Here is a 22,285-nt window from a genome sequence, read left to right on the forward strand (position 1 = left end):
TTATGAACACATGTTCTTACAGCCTAATCTCCTTTCTCTCCATCTCTCAATCATTTTGTTCCCTTCTGCTTTCTTGAAATGATAAAGGTCTCATCATTGTTGACAGTTCAGGTGAATTGACAGTTCAGGTGACCTATGACAGGAGAGTGTGGGAGGGGCGGTTAAAGGAGTGTGGGAGGGGCGGACAAAACTTGCAGGAAGAGTGTGAGTTGGGGTTGGCACTTCTATTTGGGGAGTGCATTGAAGAGAGATTTGAAAGTCGAGAGATTTGGAGCTGATTCCAGCTAAAAGTTATTGCTGATATAGGTGAAAGGGAAGAAGAAACTGCCGAAAAAATTCTCACCCAGCCAAGAATCAAGTGTTTACATGTAAACCCCGACCTGATTATTATTAATCTCTTCAATAGGAGAGGGTTTAGGCAGACAGTTGCATTTGTGTTGCTAATAGTAAACAGAGATCATTATCTCTTCGTGACCAGTAGCTGTGGCAATGCTTTCATGAGGGAAGAGATTGAAACTGAAATCCCAATTGCTGCCGGTGGTAATGAGTTGGAAAAGAGATTTGCATAACCCGGGCGGTGAAGGGGGCTCCATTCTGTTATATAAACAAACCGAGAGAACAGTCCGCCAAAGGCAGGTGATCGCTGGCTCACCCGGGAAGGGTGCTTGGGAATGTGATAAAACACAATGTTCCGCACTTTAGGTTCTACTTTGCAACTCAGTTCCAGAGAAGTGTGGTGGGGGTTTCCCAACCCTCCCGGATTGCCCTGAAGTCTCCAGGAATTTAAATATTAATATGCAATACACGGGACGAAACTCATAGAGTCATGCAGCATGGAAGTAGAGCTTTCGGCCCACTGTGGGTCATCAAGTTTACCCGTCTATATTAATTCAATTTCCTGGCACTCGGCCTATGACTTTCTATGCATGGCGCTTCAAGTGTTTATTTAAATACTTCTTAAATGTCGTGAGATATTGTATTACTTGCCTCCGGTATGTTCCAGATTTCAACCACCCTCTGGGTGAAAATCTTCTTCCTCAAATCTGCTCTAAGTCTCCTAAATCTCAGTTTAAAACAACAGCCTCACAGAGACCTCTAATAGGGGAAAAGTTTCTCACTTTCTACCCTGTATATGCACCTCATAATTTTGTACACCTCAATCAGGTCCACTCTAGGGGTAAAAACCCAGCCTATTTCGTCTCTCCTAGCTGAAACACATCCCAGGCAACATCTTCTGCATGGTCTCCTGTACAATCACGTCATTCCTATAATTTGGCAATCAGAAATGCAAGAGTACTTCAGCTGTGGCCTAATTAATGATTTATTTTATTGGATTGTAATAGACTTTTTCAGAATAAATGTTCCTGGAACAATATAAATTTATTTGCAATAAACCTATTGGATATTGGCATAAAGGCTGTCTGACGATCTAAGCCAAGGAATGAAGAAAGTCATTCAGTTTCCCATTGGCCATGGAAAAGCAGACGAAGATGGGTTTGTGGAAGAGGTAGGATGGTCAGAGTCCGAGGTCATAGGATTCACTCTGGTTTATGTAATTGACCTGTGCTTGTGCCCATGCTATTCCCACAGTGGCACTTCCTTTTCGTGACCATGAACTCAAAGAGTGCCTATCTCACCTCTGGGTTGCAGATTCAAGTTCATTACGGAGATTCTCCAGTGCCATGCTAAGGGAGTGTGGCACTAACCCTAACCCTAGCCCCAGTGAAGACTGTGTTTCATCTAAAGAATCCCAAGGCACTATTCTGAGGAAGAAATAGATGATTATTATATTACTGATTCCATCGGGGAGAAGGTACAGGAGTCTGAAGACCCACACTCAGTGATTTAGGAACAGCTTCTTCCTCTCCGCCATCAGATTTCTGAACAGTCCCTGAACCCATGAACACTACTCCATTGTTCCTTTTTTGTGCACAATTTATTTATTTTGTAATTTATAGTAATTTTTATGTCTTTGCACTGTACTGCTGCTGCAAAACAAGTTTCATGTCATATAAGACAGTGATAATAAACCTGATTCTGATTATAATATGTTTTGAGACATTCTGAGATCATGAAAAATGTTATACAAATTTATTATATTTTTCAATTTTATAACTAAATCCTCTTGTCCTTGGCATAAATCTGTGCAAATGTATTCAACCATAGAACCATAGAACCATACAGCACAAAACAGGCCCTTCGGCCCACCATGTTGTGCCGTCCATCAGACCACCCTCACACTACCTAACCCCTTCCTCCCGCATATCCCTCTATCTCACGTTCCTCCATATGCCTATCCAACAAGCTCTTGAACCTGTTCAATGTATCTGCCTCCACCACCACCCCAGGCAGTGCATTCAATGCACCAACCACTCTTTGGGTGAAAAACCTCCTTCTGACATCTCCCCTAAACCTCCCACCCATAACCTTAAAGCCATGACCTCTCGTCTTGAGCATTGGTGCCCTGGGAAGGAGCGCTGACTGTCTACTCTATCTATTCCTCTCAATATTTTATATACCTCTATCATGTCTCCTCTCATCCTCCTCCTTTCCAGTGAATAAAGCCCTAGCACCTTAAGCCTCTCCTCATATTCAATACTCTCCAATCCAGGCAGCATCCTGGTAAATCTCCTCTGCACCCTCTCCAATGCCTCCACATCCTTCCTATAATGAGGCGACCAGAACTGAACACAGTACTCTAAGTGTGGCCTAACTAGAGTTTTGTAAAGCTGCATCATCACCTCGCGGCTCTTAAACTCAATCCCGCGATTTATGAAAGCCAACATCCCATTGGCCTTCTTAACTGCTCTTTCCACCTGTGAGGCAACTTTCAATGAACTGTGAATATGAACCCCCAGATCCCTCTGCTCCTCCACACTGCCAAGTACCTTGCCATTTACCCAGTACTCTGCCCTGGAGTTTGTCCTTCCAAAGTGTACCACCTCACACTTCTCCGGATTGAACTCCATCCGCCACTTGTCAGCCCAGCTCTGCATCCTATCACTATCCCTCTGTAAGCTCCGACAGCCCTCCACACTATCCACAACACCGCCTATCTTAGTGTTGTCCGCAAACTTATTAACCCAGCCCTCCACCCCCTCATCTAAGTCATCTATAAATATCACAAAAAGTAGAGGTCCCAGAACCGATCCCTGCGGGACACCACTAGTCACTGCCTTCCAATCTGAGGGCACTCCTTCCACCACAACCCTCTGCTTTCTACATGCAAGCCAATTCCTAATCCACACAGCCAAGCTTCCTTGGATCCCTTGGCCTCTGACCTTCTGAAGAAGCCTCTCTTGCAGAGAGGATTATGAATACAATGGGGAGGAAGTTGTACAGAACCTTGATCAGAATCCAACTAGAATAATTAGGTTCAATTCTGGGTGCCACACCTCAGCAAGGATATATTTGTTTTGGAGAGGATGCGGCACAGATTCACCAGATTTAAACACGGATTAAAGAGTTAATTGACAATGACAGGCTTTGCCTTGTGTTACCTTGTGTTTGGAAGGTAGGGTTGATTTAATTAAGATGTCTACAACGATAAAAGATGTTATGATAGATAAAGGTAAATTGCTTCCTGTAGTGTGGGGCCATGTCATTAGTCTTGGCAGGGCTAATTGGTCACTGTTTCCTGATTTAATGAGGGGAGAAAATGACTATGATTCGTGTGCAGCCATTTTTCTTGGATATTGTGTAAAGACAAGCAGCCCCAGACGTGAAACCTTCATGCCCAAACAGCTGGGCACTCATCATATTAACTGACACACATCTCAGTGTAAGGTCTCGATAAGGTGTCTACACCAGAGCAGTGATCAAGAAAGTACCCCATGATCACACTCACCATGAGACTCAATGCCTCTCTACCCTGACACAGGCTACTCATGAGAAGGTCCTTCAGCACTGGGTGGAATATCTGAGGAAAAGCCTTCCCTTTCCCTCCAAATAGACCTCTCAAGATGTACAATGAGTGGCTCCTTCTCCTTGCCTAAGCCCCTCTAAAATCTCCAAATTGAAGCCCCAGTTCCTGTGTCTTGTGGCTTCAAATCTAGAGACAAAGCTTAACCTCTCCCTCGAGAGTTTGTACCACCCCTTCACCACAGTTGGAGCACCACCCTCCAGACTCACCCTGACAAGGGGTTGGGAATGCAGTTTTGCCTCTGAAGGTTGGGATCAAGATGCCTGGCTGCTGGCAGGTTGGGGATATTGTGGGTGCTCAGCAATTGAAGCATCTAAAGCAATTTCAGAACCAACAGCATCAGAGAGAAGCAGGAGGGTAAGGATAGGAGGGAACCTTTTGGAATCGTAAAGATAATTTTCAGGCATCACTCTCTTGGAATCAAAAATGCAAAGGTTTAAAACTTTGCACTGAGCTCCTTTAGTGCCATTCACAACTGAGACCAAGCCAATGTTTATAAAGGTTCAGTGTAATATCCCTGCTTTTGTACTCCATGTCTTCTATTGATAAAGCCTAGAATTGTGTATGCTTTATTAACCATTTTCCCCATCTATCCATCTATTTTCAATGATTTATGCACCTATGTCCCCAGTTCCCTTTGATCCTGCACCCCTTTTAGAACAGTATGTTTATTCTATATTGCCTGTTCCCATTCTTACCACCAAAATCCACCACCTCATATTTCTCTACATTATGCTTCATCAGCCAGACATCTGCACATTCCACCAGCCTGCTTATATTGTGTTGCAGTCTATCGCTACATTGGCAAGTTTTGTGTCATCTGCAAATTAGGTGCAATAATTCTGTTTCCTACATCACTTTAAAGGTAGTTCTTAAGTTATGATGTGTTTTAGGACATCCTGACTCCATATAAGCCACTTTTTCCTCCTTGCCCAACATATAACTCTACAACAAGAGATTTTGACTTTTCTTGGCACAAAGATTAAAACCTAGTGTATTTTCTAACACAGTATTGAGAAGTTAAACCAAGGCACTGGATTCAAATCAGTTTTATTCAAATTCAATCTATTCACTTTGAATGGCAGGCAGAGAGTAACAGGTAATTCTTGCACCACTTATGTTGTTGCAGTGAGTTCAAGAACAAGGGAGGGCTTCACACAAATTGCACCAGTTTCTTTCTAAAGAGAGCTGAGATAAGAAATGGAGACGAGGAGTAATAAAACCTGTTGGAGTTAATATCAATGTGAATATATTATTCTTCTTTGTAAGACTTCAGAAATCTGATTAACTTTCATTGTTTTTCTGTAGATTTGCCCATATGGTCTCCAGTAGAGCACACCAGCCCCTCCGCTGGGGCAAAGGTTCATGACAGTGAACATGAGCAAGAGGAGGTTGCCTGGGAGAATGGCAGAGACTATGAGAAGACGTCCTTGAGCTTGACTAAAGCCGCTACATATGACTTCACTCCAGGTACTGAGATGCTATGCACTCTCACAACAGGCACTTCAGCTCACCCCATTTAAAACATCTTAGTAGGATAAAGAAATGTTCCTGTGCAAACCTGATTTTCATGATACCCATAAACAAACAAATCTTATGAGTGTACAGCAAGGAAACCTTGCATGTTATAGTATCTTTCATAACCTAAGAATGTCCAAGGCAATTTTAAAAATCAAGTATTTTAAAAGAGCAGTCATTGTAGAAAACATATCAGCCAACTTGTTCACAGCAAGATCCCATGGACAGTGATATTTGACCAGATCACACTACTATTATTTTGGTGGCCAAGACACTGGAGAGGACTTACCATTTTGTTTCAAAATAGTGTCATGGGATCTTTAATGTCCACCTGATTGGGCAGATGCCACCTCAGTTTAAGCCTAACCTGAAAGAAAGCATCTCCAGCTTTGGGGCACATCCCCCAGTAGAGCTTTGTCAACTGTAGTTAGAGGTATTCCTGAAGATTTGATAGATAACATGACTGCCATTGACTGTGGTCATAACAATCAGTGAGCACAGGATTGGGTCCTCCTGCAGTTGTATATTTTTGTACCCGGTAACTGGTATTTTCAAGAGTTGAAGTAAATAGAGATAATAGGAACACGTTGCAAATTTGTGCCCGGGGGCCCTAAAGTCATGAACAGAATGAAATGGCTGTCTTCCTTTAAATTGTACATTTATGGCATGTTCAGACAGGGTTCTTGAACTACCAACATTCTTTTCAAATGCACAAATATAGTAAAACTCCAATAATTTGCTTTTCCACTTACTGGGTGCTATTTCCTGAACTTTCTTTAAACTCACCAGGGTTCCATATACTGCACTCCCTTTAACCACACTGGGGCCCTGGTTCTGTTGCTCCCTTCAAACTCTCTGGGGGTTCTGGTTCACATTGCTGCTTTTAAACTCTCCTGGTTCATTGGAAGATTTATTATACTACTGTGTAATATCTAAAACAATGTGAATGAAAAGTGTGTTGGCTATTAATGGGAATAACATCCACTATTTTAGAAAACCTGCCAGCCCAGCACCACCAAAGAGCTGAGGATGTCAGATCACTGGAGTTTTGCTGTATTCTGAATTTATATATTCTGAATTGATCATTTTTTATTGACCAGCCATTATAATGTATGACATACATGCTTGTATGACATACAGATAAAGAGAATATGATTTACAAGTGTGAATTTGTACGGCGATGTTAACACTATGAATGTCTCCCTGGATCTTTATCAAGCAAAGTTGAACAACAAGGCACACAAGGACATATTACATTAAGGATAGTTAGAGAGTATATTTTAGGGAACATCTTAAAGGAGGGAAGAGAGGTAAAGAGAGAGAGTTTGGTAGGGGTGAAATGAAATTTAGACCTAGGTGGTTTAGCAGCTGAAAATACAGCTGGCAATAGTACAGTGATTAAAATCAAGCATGTGCAAGAGGTAATCCTAATCTTTTGGAGCTCATTTGGGACAGCAACCACAAGGGTGATGGGCATGTCAGACTTGGAGTAAATTAGGGTAAAACCAGCAGAGTTTTAGTTTGAGTGTAAGGAACGTGGAAGGGGTGAGACTAGCCAGTGTCGCACTGGAATAAATGCAGTAAGTTATTGCTAAAAAACAACACCTGAGATTCCTGGTCTGAGTGCGGTATTTGTGGTGGTAGAAATAAAAGCGATTGAATGCATTGACGTACATTTATCATTTCTGAAATGGATTATCTCTGTTCAGTGGATCTTGACGTGCAACGCTCTTTGACTGGATGCACTTATGGAGATTTCATTGTATCTGTTCCCCCGGGACAAGGTGAGGAGCAGAGTTATAGGTGCAGTAGTAGGGAGTTGGGATTGACCTTAGAACATAGAACATTACAGCACAGTACAGGTCCTTCGACCCATGGTGTTGTGCCAACTTTTAACCTACTCTAAGATCAATCTAACCATTCCCTCCCACATACCCCTCCACTTTTCTATCATCCATGTGCCTATCAAGAGTCTCTTAAATGTCCCTAATATATCTGCCTCTACCAGCACCCCTGGCAGCGCGTTCCACGCACCCACCATTCTCTGTGTTAAAAAAACTTACCTCTGATATCCCCCCTGGACTTTCCTCCAATCACCTTAAAATTATGCCCCCTCGTATTAGCCATTTCTGCCCCGGGGAAAAGTCTCTGGCTGTCCACTCGATCCATGCCCCTTATCATCTTGTACACCTCTATCAGGTCACCTCTCATCCTCCTTCACTTCAAAGAGAAAAGCCCGAGCTCGCTCAACCTGTCCTCATAAGACATGCTCTCCAATCCAGGTAGCATCCTGCTAAATCTCCTCTGCATCCTTCCTAAAGTTTCCACATCCTTCCTATAGTGAGGCAACCAGAACTGAACACAATATTCTAAGTGTGGTCTAACCAGGGTTTTATAGAGCTGCAACATTACCTCGCGGATCTTGAACTCAATCCCCCAACTAGTGAAGGCCAACACGCCACACGCCTTCTTAACAACCCTATCAACGCGGCGCAACTTTGAGGGATCTAGGGACTTGGACCTCAGGATCCCTCTGTTCCTCCACACTGCTAAGAATCCTGCCATTAACCCTGTATTCTGCCTTCAAATTCAAACGTCCAAAGTGAATCACTTCACACTTTTCCGAGTTGAACTTCATCTGCCACTTCTCAGCCCAACTTTGCATCCTATCAATGTCCTGTTATAACCCTCGACAACCTTCTACTCTATCCACAACCTTCATGTCATCTGCAGACTTAGTAACCCACCCTTCCACTTCCTCATCCAAATCATTTATAAAAATCACAAAGAGCAGGGGTCCCAGAACAGATCCCTGTGGAACACCACTGGTCACCGATCTCCAGGCAGAATACACTCCATCTACAACCACCCTCTGTCTTCTAATGGGCAAGCCAATTCCGAATCCACACAGCCAAGTTTCCCTGGATCCCATGCCTCCCAACCTTCTGAATGAGCCTGTCATGGGGAACTTTATCAAACGCCTTATTAAAGTCCATATACACCACATCCACTGCTCTACCCTAATCAATGTGTTTTTTCACATCCTCAAAGAATTCAATCAGGCTCCTGAGGCATGGCCTGCCCCTCACAAAGCCATGCTGACTATCCCTAATCAGCCTATGCTTCTCCAAATGCTCATAAATTCTGTCCCTAAGAATCTTTTCCAATAATTTGCTCACCACTGAAGTAAGACTCACGGGTCTATAATTCCCAGGATTATCCTTACTCCTTTTCTTGAACAAAGGAAAAACATCTGCCACCCTCCAATCATCTGGTACTACTCCTGTGGCCAGTGAGGACACAAAGATCATTGCCAAGGTCTCAGAAATCTCTTCCCTCGCTTCCCACAATTTCCTGGGATATATCCCGTCCGGTCCCAGGGACTTATCCATCCTAACTTTTTTTCAAAAGTTCCAGCACATCCTAAAAAAGTTTGCATTTAACATTCAGTTGTGTTCCTTTCTGTTGCAGGATCAGGTTCCCTTCTCTCAAGGTCCTCTGGCAATAAAGATTGTTTGTTGACTTCCACCTACAAGCCAAGCTTCCCCTGGGGCTCGTTCCAGAACGTATATGACTTCTGCCATCTCTCCCCCAGCTTCCAGTCCACCCTCTTAGTGGATGCAGGTGGTTTGTACAGGTCCTCTGTTGCAAGTCCACTAGAGATTGACCAGCCTATTGATTACAGCACACATTACTCCTCAGAATCAAAGTCTTACCACTGTGTGAAGTGTAATAAGGTAATTGCTACTGGCGCTCAGTAAAATTGGGTTTTTACACAGGGATGGGGCTTCAGAGATAGTTGATGGCCTTCAATCAAATTGTAGCATTCTTGTTGTCCTTTCAGAAGGTTGTGGGTTCAAGTCTCACACCAGACACTTAAGCATGAAAACTATGTAGATGTTGCAGTGTAGTGTCAACAGAGAAGTGCCATTTTGTTGTCAAAACTTTGTCTACCCTTTAAAGTGAATGTAGAAGATCGTATGGGACCATTTTGAAGAGGAGGAAACCAATGTCTATCCCTCCATCAACAACTAAACACAGATTACTAGTAACGATTGTTTTTTGACCTTGACCTAGAAGTAAAGCTTCCCAAGACTCATTCCAGAGCATATATGACTTTACAATCTCTCCCTGAGATATCAGTCCACCCTCTTAGTCACAATCATATCGCTGTTTGTGGGATCTTGCTCTGTGTGAATTGGCTTTCGTATTTCTTTTATGACAACAGTGAATGCATTCTAGGAAAGTACATTATTGTAAATAATTAAGTACATTAATAAGTAATGTACTTAATTAATTAATAAGTAAGTACATTATTATAAATCACTTGTGATCTCTTGAGGTGGTGAAAGATTCTATTTCGAACACATCCACAATTGTTTCGTGTGTGGGAATCCAGGTGAATGCTTGACTTGGGAACCATCCACTGTAGAATCCATGTGGGGAATTCTGGAGACCAGTGGGGCCCATTTCATTGGGAATTGGGTCCTCTGAACAATCTCACTGTGAAAGGAAATTTGATTGGCATTTGAGGTGTTAATAAGAATCTAAATTGGAATGAGGAAGAGGATGGGATTTGGGATAAGGACAGGATGTGAATTAGAATGAAAATGAAAAAGGCAGTGGGAATAAGAACAGGGAGAACTGTGCAATGTGTGATGTAGAATGTGAGAGACAATCAGAGAGGTCCTTATTTCAAATGGAAAGCCCTCACATGATCCTTGCATTGATAATCATCTTCTGCCAGCAGGTCTTCTCCACCCCTCATGGCCTGGAGGTCCATGTCAGGAGGTCTCATAGTGGAATGCGGCCCTTTGCCTGTGATCTGTGTGGGAAAACATTCGGTCATGCTGTCAGCCTGGAACAGCACCTGAACATCCACTCACAGGTATTCCAATCCATACCATTCCTCCTGTTGTCAGAAATTTGACTTTTTGAATGTCAAGAGCCCATGGAGCGGAGAGAGGAGGAAATTCCACGTTCATGTGAGAATCAGCATCTTTGGGAGAGGAGGAGTCCCCATACCTTTATGAGAGAGCTTTCACAAGAGGAAGCAAGTTGTATCTCAATTACATCTGCAAACTGAGGAAAGAAACACTGAGATTCAGCGGCACCTTAAGGAGAGGAGGGGACCTATCCCTAAAGGGAGAGTCCACATCAAACGAGAAGAGGGGAGCAGTGCCTTCAGGGGAGGACAGAACCCAGAGAGAATCATTACCTCCAAGGGGGAGCCTGTACTCTAGAGGGAATCGGGAAGTTCATGATAGGTGGTGACCTATATCCCAGTGGGAGGAGTATTTGGGAGAGGAGTCAAAAATTAGGAAAACCGTAGGCTTAGAAATTCCATCAAACAGTATAATTTTGTTTTGTGTAACGTGCAGTTCAACTGAAGTTGCAGAAATGTGATCAGCGTCCGTGAATTCATCTTGGCATTTCTGGATGCTCTATATCCTATACAGCTCCATTACTAACTGTGCCCCAACAAGGGAAATGAAAACAGATAAACATTTCCACGAGGATCACTTTGTACTACGGTGTTTATTCTGCACTGGTATTTATAGGAGAAAAAACAACAAGATGCTGGAGGAACTCAGCAGGTCAGGCAGCACCCGTGGAGAAAAGCAGGCAGTCAACGTTTCCAGTCAGGACCCTTCTTCAGGACTGAAGATGGGAAAAGGGGAAGCCCAATATATAGGGGGGAGAAACAGAACAGTGATAGGTGGACAAAAGAGGGGAGGTGGTGTGGGCACAAGGTGGCGATAGGTAGATACAGGTAAGAGATAGTGATAGGCAGATACAGGGGAGGAGGGGAGAGCAGATCCACCAGTATTTATAGGTGTGGGTTTTGGTTTAACTCACCACTTCAGTGAGAATGAATTTCTGGGCCAAAATGTGATCTTCCCTCTCGAAGCTGCCTGATGAGTTATACTGATATTTACTTTTACATGTTGTCCTGGTGTGTAATTTTAAGTTTCAGTTTCATGCTTTCTCTCCTTTATAGGAAAGAATCTTTGAATGCAAAATGTGTGGGAAAACCTTCAAGAGATCGTCCACACTGTCCACCCATCTGCTGATTCACTCTGACACCCGGCCATATCCCTGTCAGTATTGTGGAAAGCGATTCCACCAGAAGTCAGACATGAAGAAGCACACTTATATTCACACAGGTAGAGTAAAATGTGTGTATTTACTCACTCAGGTAGAACACACCTATACTTACACAGGTACAGTGGAACTCATCTATATGCATATATGTATAGTGGAACATTCATACAGTCACACAGGTATGTGGAACATGCCTTTATTCACAGGGAGTCAACAAGTTTATTATCAAGTAGTCCACACCTGCATGTGAAACCTGGACAACATTCAGGCTTGAGTTGATAAGTCTCAAGTAATGTTTGCATCACTCAACTCCCAGTAATTTTCCATCCCTGACAAGAGAACGTATACCATTTCCCATTGAAATTCAATGATATTACCATCACTAAGTCCCCAGTATCAACAGTCTGGATGTTACCATTTGCCAGAAACTTCTGGACCAGCCACATGAACACTGTGGTTAGAAGAGCAGGTCAAAGGCTGGGAATCCTCCTGACTCCCCAGAACCTTTCTGCTAGCTGCCAGGAATGTCAGAATGTGAAGGAATACTCTCACCTACGTGAGTGCAGCTCCAGCTCAACAACACCAAACCAGACAATACCCACTCCTGTTGCATTTGGCTACAACCTGTAGCACCTACAAGGTTCAGCATGGTAATTCATTAAAGCTTCTTTGACAGGAATTTCCAAACCTGTGATCTAAAATGCTTAACAGGAAAAGGGCACAGTTATATGGGAGCACCACCAACTCTCTCTCAGTAACCCATTCAAGTCACACACCAGCTTGACTTGGAAATATATTGCTGTTCCTTGGAGACACAAAGGACTGCAGATGCTGGAATCTGGAGCAACACACAAAGCACTGGAGGAACTCAGCGGGTCAGGCAGCATCTATGGAGGGAAATGGACAGCCAATGTTTTGGGTTGAGACCCTTCACCAGGACTGGTAAGAAAGAGGGGAAATAGCCAATAAAAAAAATGGATGGAAGGGGTGGAGCAAGAGCTGCCAAGTGATAGGTGGATCCAGGTGAAGGGGTGATAGGCAGATGAGGGAGAGGGGAGAGTGGGTCTCTGACATCTTTCCAGTCCAGGTGAAAGGTCTCATCCCAAGACTTTGACTGTCCATTTCCCTCCATAGATGCTGCCTGACCCGTTGAGTTCCTCCAGTGCTTTGTGTGTCACTGTTCCTTCATTGATTCAGTCAAAATCCTGCAACTCCATGGCAATCACTGTCCAGGATGTGCCCTTTTCTTATTATTTCTTCTTTCTTCTTCTCTCCCTTCTCTTACCCCTGAGGGTGAAGGATTCTAATTTTGTGGGATCTAAGTTGGTTGATGAGGCCAACATGGAAACCATAGACTCTTCCACAGATCTTGGACCTGGCACAAAACTCATGGTCTGTACACTTCTGAGACCTGGATTGCCTACAGCAGGGACCTCAAGGCACTTGTTAAGAAACCACCAACACCGTCTCCACAAAAGATCACACTCATATTCATGCAGGTAGACAGGTACATGTCTAAGTTCACCCACAAACAAATCACATTCAAGCAGGCAGAGTGGAACATGCCTTTGTTCACACATGGTTACAATCACACAGGTAAGCATGAGCACACCAATATTCACACAAGGAAAGTGGAGTACATTATATTCAGACAGAAACACACTACATTCACAAAGCTACGAAAAAGAATGCAATCTTTCATGTAGGTGAAGTGGAACACGTTGATTTTCACACAGGAACACATTATATCCAAACAGGTGGGCAGAAGGAAATCTTTGTTCATATAAGCACGGTGGAACACTGACATTACAGTGAGATGCAGTTGAACACAGGAGCACTCATGTATCCACCCCGTAACAGACCGATATTCACATGATTATAATGGGACACACGTAACTTCTCAAGGATATAACAAAATATACAATGGACATTGGCTTGCAGGATGTGGGATTTAGGCAACGAGAGAGGGAGAGACACAGATACCCCAAAGAGTAATAACAAGGGCAGAAAGCAAAGGCATTAGAACCAAATTTTGGAAGCAGGATACAATGTGGAACTGCTGCTGTATTGTAAGTTCAGCACAAAGGACTGGGGATGAATTTCTGCAAGTCAGAAAAGCAGACACCATATCCAGCCTCCTTTTACATCCGCCTGAGAGTTCCGATAGAGCCTTTGTTTGAAGTCTCATCTTAACGTTGGCACTGTTATAGTGCTACCCTAAGGCATCACCTTGACTCTACTGGACTTGTATATGAACTAGCTGCAGCCCCCCAAGTCTGCTCCACTATTTAAAAGATTATGGTTGATCTGACTGTAATCTCAACTCTTCATTCCTATCTATCTGTGGTAACCTTTCACCCCTTACATATTAAATAGCTATCTACCTCTGCCTTAAAAACATTCAAAGACTCTGCTTCCATCACCCATTGAGGAAGAAAGTTCTAAAGACTCATGACCCTCTGAGAGAGAAAAAATAATTTGAAACCACAACTTTCTGATTCAGAGTGTGAGAAGATGCTATCACTGAGCCGCAGCTGAGAGCAAATGTGGTATTAAGAAATCTGGGGACACTATTACTTAATCATAATAACACACAATACTCAGAAGTCCTTTGAAAAACTGCTTCCCTCCTGTGGCTGTAACACTACTAATGCTCAATAACTTGCCCCCCACCCTGATGCTACTGCCCATGATGGCACTCATAACTCCGAGTTAGAAACTGTAGGTTCAATTCCCCCACCAGAGATTTAAACTTAAAATTAATCAAAGTTGATATTTCAGTGTAGTACTGAGGGATTGTTGACTGACTGGCTTCAAAAGTACTTCATTGAATGCAAAGTACTTTGGGATGTCATTGGAAATTGCTATATAAATACAAGTCTTGTTTTCCTTGCTACCTTTTTGGAAGGCATTAAAAGTATTCCCTGTTGGCCCTCTTGGCTAGATTTTAAAAGATTCTGTGATGTTATTTCAATGAAAAATAGGAGTGTTCTCTCTTTTAGCACCAGCCAACATTTTATTCCTAAACCAATATAATAAAATGATTGATCTGGTCATTATCACACTGTAAAGGCCATTCCCTAAATAGTAACATGGTTTCTCTCCCCATTGATGCTGTCCGACCTACTGAGTGTTTTCAGCATTCTTTTTTTAATCATATTGTTTTTTGTGGGAGTTTGCCATGAGCAAAATGCTTCCCACATTTTCGATAATAACGTCAGAAACAAAGCAGTTTAATTGGCTGTAATATCCTGAGGTGTGAGCAGAGCTTTTGAAATGCAAGTTTCTACTCCCTGTTAACTTTACCATCTGCTTCATTTTGTTTCTCAGGTGAGAAGCCCCACAAGTGTCAGGTGTGTGGGAAATCCTTCAGTCAGAGCTCCAACCTCATCACTCACAGCCGCAAGCACAGTGGCTTCAAACCCTTTGGCTGTGAGCTGTGTGCCAAAGGCTTCCAACGCAAGGTGGATCTCCGCCGTCACTGTGAGACTCAGCATGGCTTGAAGTGTTAGAAGCTACACTTGAAGTGCGGGGTGTGGGGTGGGAGTTTGTGAGGGAATCGGGCAACAAATGACAATCAACAGCCAGAATGAATGCAGTCCCTTCCTCAACCCTAACCCCCCTGCCCCCTCGCCCCCCCCCACCCCCCACGACCATCCCAACTATTCACTTACTCTGCTTTACAGAAAAAAATTGCTGGTAGGCAAGGCGATTCAACTGGGCCCTGTGGTCAATAAAACAAGCAACTGTGGACTATCAAAGCAGGAAGGAACGTTCAATCCCTGTTGGCGCTGTTTTTTCCTCAATTTTCCTGTCAGTTGTTTTCAAAGTATTCTGAAATAATTTTGCTGTAATGTCTTCTATCCTATTCCTCTGGTGACCCACGCAGATTGTCAATTAGCTTCAAACCTCTCCAACTGTCATTCCATTCCCACCAACCTGTAACTTCCTTCAGCCCTACAAATAACTGAAATCTTTACCCATTTCCAATTCAAGCCACTTGCCCTTGGTCTGTCATTGGTTTCAGCTGCCCAGGCTCCAAGCCCTGGAATTCCCTATCTCACCTCCACTCCTCTAACTCTTCCTCCTTTTAAACACTTTTCATAGCCCGGCTCTCTGACAAAGCTTTTGATAAACAGTCCTATTGATTGATGTTGAGTGGCTGAATGCCAATTTCTATCTGATAATATCCCTGTGGAGTTTCTGGGGATGTTTTACTATGAGAAAGGCACAGTTTAAATGCATTTTGTTGCTGTCGTATTAAAAACAGAAAATGCTGCGTATACTCAGTTGGTCAGGCGGTATCTGTGAAGAAAGCAAGAGTTGACCCCTCATCAGAGCTCAGAAATGAAGAATACAAGCATATTTTATGTTGCAGAAAGGGGGAGGGGTGGGAGAGAACAAAGACAATGTCTATGAGAGAGTAGAGACCAATTGCGTCCAGTGGCACAGTTGTTTGCAGTGCTATATAAGGAAGGAAATGAATGCTTCTTCATCATTGCTGATTTGTCTGGAAGAGTGTGAATATAGAAAAAGCAGGTAAAGGCAGTGGAGTACTGAAACTGTGAGGTGCAGAACACGGCAGTTACTGGAAATCGGAAATAAAAGAGAATGTTGGAAATACTCAACAGATGAAGTAGCATCTGTGGAGAGATAAAAACTGACAATATTACAGATGGACAATCTCACATCAGAAGTGGTCACGAACAGGAAAGGCTGGTTATCTGAAGTTGTTGAATTCCATATCATGTCCCAAGGGCTGTTATAGGGCTAAACAGAAGATGCTTATGTTGGGCTTTGCTGGAACAAGGTAGAAAGTCAAAGACAGAGATCACAGTGGGAGTGGGATAGATAATTAAAGTGACAGGCAACTGGAAGCTCAGGGTCACCCTTGCAGACACAACAGAGAGGTTTTGCAAAGCTGTTACTGCTGTTGTTGATTAGCATGGACCAAACCAAACAAATTGATTTCCTAGTTTACTTCCCAATTTGTGCTCAACTGGTTGATCTCAGCTAAAGAGCAAAATCTATAATTGACCTTGTGCCATTGGGTTTTGTTGGGGAGGGGTGGGTGAGAATTTGACAGGATTTCCTCCCTCTATATCAAATATAGCCTGGACATCATTCAGGGCTGGGGCAGAGGAGGTGAGAAGGGATAGGGGGTAGGGAGAGTGGCTGTAGAGGAAATAAATGGCTCAGAAAATGTTGTGATTTGAAATTCTTCTTTAGTTATGATCATCAGTTTATCACAGATCTGGAATTGTACAGCAGGTGCTACAAAGAAAAAGTCATTGACTTAACAAGTCCTTGTTGGTACTTACGTTCCGTCCAAACTCATCATCTCATCTTGTCAACATCTCTTTACCTTCCTTATTTGCAGATCTAATTTCCTCTTGATTGCATCTATGTTTTATCTATTTCAAATATTCATATCATTGCAAGTTCCATATTCTTAAAACCTCCTGGGTAAAAAAGCATCTCCTGGATTTATTAGTGGCTCTCTTATTTTCATTGCTCCTACTTTTGTTCTTCCTGAGAAGTGGGGGTAACTGTTCATGCTCACTTGCACGTGCAAAGCATGCAATATTGTTGCAGCTGCGCATTGTGCTCTGTTTCTGGAATTTGTTTCCATTGAAATCAATGGATTCATCATCCTGCAAGGAAGCTGCTTCCATCCCACAAGCCTGTGTGGTGCAGGCATCACCAATGATACAGGTTTGCCCAAGAGTATCCAGGAAATAAACTGTATCTCCAGGACCCTGCTGAGGGAACTCCTGGAAGATAAATAATGGATGGCATTATAATTTTGTTATAATTCCTTTTGATTAAAGAATAAAAATCATCCAACAGAATAATAAAAACTTGATTTCCCTTCCAATTTATTGTGAAAGTAGATGTGGGCATACCATTTATAGGTAGGGAGGGAGTGGTGGGTTTGCATTAAGTACATTAATGACATATGCATATAAGTGTATAATATGAGTCTTTTTAAAGACTCTAAATATTGATCACATTCTTATGGGAAGCCGGTGGTAGGTGTGGGGCAGGGACAACTGAAGGTCCAGCAATATGTTCCACCAAGTTGTTGACACCAGCATGTGCGAAGAACGATTTTTATCACTTGTTTTTTTTTTCTCTTATTGATACCAGTTGTGTTTATTCAGAATAAAATCCATGCAAATTTGCCAGTTTTGAGTTGGTTGATTTTTTTCCCCTTCATCTTTTTTAATGTTAATTTTCTGAGCCATCCCTGGTGATGCTAAACTGTAACCCCTGACCTATGATACGGGTTGCATCTCTCTTGCAGGAGGCTGAATCAGTTTACTACCCATTGCCACAAGAGACCAGGTCCTGTGGCCATTTTCAGTCTATTCACAACCGGGCAGGGGGTGGAAAGGCTAACAGGGTCTCAGCTGCGACTGAGGAGATCATGTGATTGGGTTGCTGTGATTGAGCTCATTGCCTGGTGCTGGAGAGAGGAAAAATAAACAATACTCCTACTCCTGATCTGAGTGGAAGTGCATATTAGTACAGGACTGTGGTAGACCCGTGCTGTCTCGTAAGGGTACCATTGTGCAAGAATGTGTGGTGCACCACTATGGGGCCACAGGAACTGTCTGCAGGTACAGGTATCTATGGATACAGATGTGTACAGTAGGACACGTAAAGAATGTGCTGACACATGTCTATTTCATTAAATGTGGGCTGGTACAAATTGGCAGTGGTAGAAGTGTGCTCCCCACAGACAGACTCAGCTCAAAATAACAAAGGTGGTACTGAAGGAGTTAAATGTTTTGCCGCCTTGTCTCTCATCCATCTAGAGATGGTCATGTGATGAGACATTGCCTGCAGCTATAGGTACATTTGCCTGCGACCTTTAAACTGCTGAAATGCGCACACAGAGAGCACCTCCCCACTCTCATCTCCCACCTCTGCAGCTGGTTTTGGAGCTGTGGGGAGGGTGACGGAGAGTGGAGTATCAGAGAACACTGAACTGGGTCCTATTTGACAAGCAAATTTACTCTTGTGGTGAGGGTGTTGATTGTTGTGAATGACTCAAGATTTCAGTACAGAACAAGCATCGAGTTTCAACCCAAGTCAAATCAGGTAGTTTAATAAAGACCTAAATCAGTTTTGGAGCAGCTGATGGAAGGTTGAACAGGTTCTGAGAGTTCTTATGCTAAGTATGCAAACAGCTGCATGACTTGCACCATTGTATGAAGGCAGCAATCGCCAATTGTGAACTGGTAGTTTCTGAGAAGCTTTGACCAGACACTGAGACCTACTGTCACCATTCCTTTGACAACGGTACAATCCCCTTGGTGGGTTGGGTACGCACTGTACTTTTTCCAGATAAGTAGGGATTGGTGTTGTCTATGGCTGAAGGAGTAGCATTTTGCCTCTAAGTTAGAAGTTGTGGGTTCAGTATCCCACCAGAGACATGAGTACAAACATAAACTCTGCACTCTTAGTAATGCATCTTTAAGATCTTCCCTCCCAGGTAGGCAGAAGATGTTTTGCCTGAAGTCTTGTGCTAGGATATAATCCTGCAACCAATATCATTTATACAACTACATGATCAGGGCCTTATCAGGTTTCAGTTTGTGGGAGTGAAACCTTGCTTGGAGTAAATTGTTTGCTACATTTCTTCTGTTATTACCAGTGATTGCATTTCAAAAATATTTTATAGGCTGTAAGATGCTTTGGGATGATGCTGACAGGCATTATAAGAAGTAAGCCATCCTCAATCCCAAGGACTGTGTGAGAAAAGGAGGTATAAATACAAGTCCTTCTGGCTCTGAAGGGTGGCATAATACTCTCATAGCCAGTGGGTCTAAGATGGGGCATTGCAGTGCCCTACTGAAACATACAATCCGGAATGATTCCAGGTTTGACTGTTATCTACACGGTTAGATCCTAGCGAAAGGCCAGTGCAGTGATTATTCTGCCTTAATTCCCTCTTTACTGTGAAAATTCTGACCAAGTGCCTGTCCTTGATTGTTATTCAGTGATTCCACTGGGAACATGCATTGCATTGTACAACATGGAATAAACAGGAGAGAAACAGGCCACTCTGCCCAACTTGTCTATGCCAGTTCTTGCAGTCCACAGGAACTCATTCTACTTTAATTAGAACTTTCCACCTGCCTTTGTGTTCTTCTGTTCCCTTCCCACTTATATACATGTCACATCTTTCCCCTAAGGGCATCAATTCTGTGTTTTAACAATTCAATTTGGCAATAAGATCCACATTCCCTTTATCCCATGTGAAATACTAATTAGATTGATTAGTGACTGTGTTATATTTACAACCCCTTATTCTAGATTCATCCACACCATCTAACTCCTTCAAAATTTGACATCAAACAGATTCTCCACCAAGTGTCTATTTAAGTGGGATAAGCCACGTCCCATTCAATCTTTTCTGATAGCTGCAACATGACAAATCTCTCCAGTGCTTCTGTATAACTTTTGTAATATGAAGAGCAGAGCTGTACTCCCTGTAGTCTAACTATTCTATGCAAATTTAATATTTTTTGTATTACTGTTCCTCTAAAAAATGACCCTAAATACTTTATCAAATGGTGTTGTTCATCTTAATGGTTTACACATTTGCATTCCTAGATATCTTTGTTCTTCTATCCATTTTTTAACAACTTCCAAGGAATGGGTGGTGTTCTAATGTGGACCACAAAATTACATCTCCCTCTTTGCTATCTCAAATTTAATTTGCCTTTTACTGCTTACAATGGAAACCATTCTGATTTTTGGCGATATTCCTCCAATATGTTAGATCTGGTACCATCTGCAAATGGTGATACCCTCTCTTCATTTTATGTGTCTAAACCTTTTCTGCACGTACTGAACTACAGAGATTTCGACTTAAATCCTGGTCGTCCATCACTTCACCTTTTCACCTTTATGAAAATTGGGTGGAATGAGGACAATGCTCAATACTGATGTTCCGCATAATGAAATCGCTGGGTGCCATTTGTTGTAGCCGCTCACCCGTGCTGAATACTGACTTGGGGAAGATTCAGATGGCTGTCTGTCTGTGAAATTCATCCTTTGACATGACTTGACGCCTGTAAGTGAAGCAGGGATGAGGCAGATATTATGATGCATATTAACATGATGGGCAGGGGAAACCAGGTTGGGGGAGGGGGGTGGAAAAGAGGCTGGCAGGTGGAGCCAGATGAGGAGGGGATGATGGGAAGATGGAACCAGGTGGGGGAGGGGGTGAAGAAAGGGAAAAGAAGACTAGGTGGACAGGTGAGTGTGTGAGGGAGGAGAGCACCAGGGGGGTGTAGGTTACCTGAAATCGGAAAATCTGATATTCATACCATTGTGGTGTAAACTACCCAAGCCAAAAATGAGATGTTCTTCCAATTTGCATTTGGCCTCTCCACAGCAACGGAGAAGGCCAAGGACAGACAGGTTGGTGTGGGAGTGGGAAGGAGAATTAAAAAGTCATACAACTGGAAGCTCCATCTGCCCATCATCCCTTCCCATCCGGTTCCACCTATCACCTACCAGCCTCTATCCCACACCCCTACATAGTGCTATAAACCAGCAATCTTTCCTGTTCCCTCTCAGTCATGATTCAGGGTCTTGACCCGAAATGTCAACTTTTATCTTTTGCCTCCACAGATGCTGCTTGACCTGCTGAGTTCTTTCTGCATTCTGTTTTTGTATTTGTTTTAGTGACATTGAGTGAGTGATAAATATTGGCCCAAACACCAAAAATAACTTACCGCAGTGCCATTTACATCTGCCTGAAAGAGCGATCAAGCCCTTCCAATATAACAGCTCATTCAAAAAGGTTCTCCTTTCATTAGTGTAGCACTCGCTTGGTACAATATTGGAGTAATTTTTGTGCTCAAGATCTCTGGAATGGAGCACAAACCCCAAACCTTCTGACTAGAGCAAAAAGTAATACTAATTACCAACTCGAGTGTCTTGCTTCTCTTGAGAACATACTGTCCCACTTAATATGTATAATGGGGCAGGTTTCAGTTTATAGCAAATTTGATCTTTGGAAGGAAAAAGATTGTATTGGCCAATACCTACTGCTCAACCAAAAACTAAAAACCAACTGATGAGGTCATCAGCTCATTGATACTTGAGAGCCCTTGCTGCATGCAAATTAACTGCCATGTTTTCCACATGACAACAATTCATCAGGCTTCAGAAATATTTAGTAAAACCCCTTAGCAAAGCTTGACTTTGTGAAAGGCACAATATAAGTGTAAGATCTTTCTTTAGAGATGAAACAAAATAGAGGCACCTGGACAGCTCAATATGCAAATCAGGATTCAGAGACATGGATAACAAAGTTGACTGACAGGTTTTGTGTGTTAACAGGTAAGATCAATGCATGCTACACCAACGTTGATCCTGGACATTAGTATGAAAATGATGCACAAAGTGCCAATCCTGATTTCCAGTAATTGGCCAAACATATGTAATGTTCTCTGCCCAACAACTCAGATAATCATCACATACAATAGCTCACAGTTCAGATATTTTCATGGGAAAATGACTCATTAAACCAGCAAATACAGATTTGGGGCCACATAAGTAAGCATCACATCACCTGTTGGCAGAGATCTCCTAACTTTATTTGACTGAGAGCCAGCATGAAATCTTATAACCCAGTATGTCAACAAGGAAACAAAGAATTGAAAGAGAGGGAATAAAAGATAAGGAGAGAAAGTTGAAAGAAAAAAATCTGAAAGC

General features: G+C 42.7%; 1 protein-coding gene across 5 annotated transcripts in view; it reads left to right on the forward strand.

The window, feature by feature from the left end:
- The window catches only part of gfi1b (growth factor independent 1B transcription repressor), a 45,055-nt gene extending 27,316 nt beyond the window's left edge, over positions 1–17,739 (forward strand). For all 5 annotated transcript variants that reach the window (XM_052036986.1, XM_052036985.1, XM_052036984.1 and 2 more), the window contains 5 exons: positions 5,231–5,392; positions 8,912–9,177; positions 10,191–10,328; positions 11,442–11,607; positions 14,876–17,739. In XM_052036986.1, coding sequence (XP_051892946.1) covers positions 5,231–5,392; positions 8,912–9,177; positions 10,191–10,328; positions 11,442–11,607; positions 14,876–15,057 — 914 coding nt within the window. In that variant the 3' untranslated portion in view covers positions 15,058–17,739. The remainder of the gene's footprint in view (positions 1–5,230; positions 5,393–8,911; positions 9,178–10,190; positions 10,329–11,441; positions 11,608–14,875) is intronic.
- Positions 17,740–22,285: the final 4,546 nt, after the last annotated feature.

Source organism: Pristis pectinata, chromosome 23, assembly GCF_009764475.1.
Source record: "Pristis pectinata isolate sPriPec2 chromosome 23, sPriPec2.1.pri, whole genome shotgun sequence".
Lineage (NCBI taxonomy): Eukaryota > Metazoa > Chordata > Chondrichthyes > Rhinopristiformes > Pristidae > Pristis > Pristis pectinata.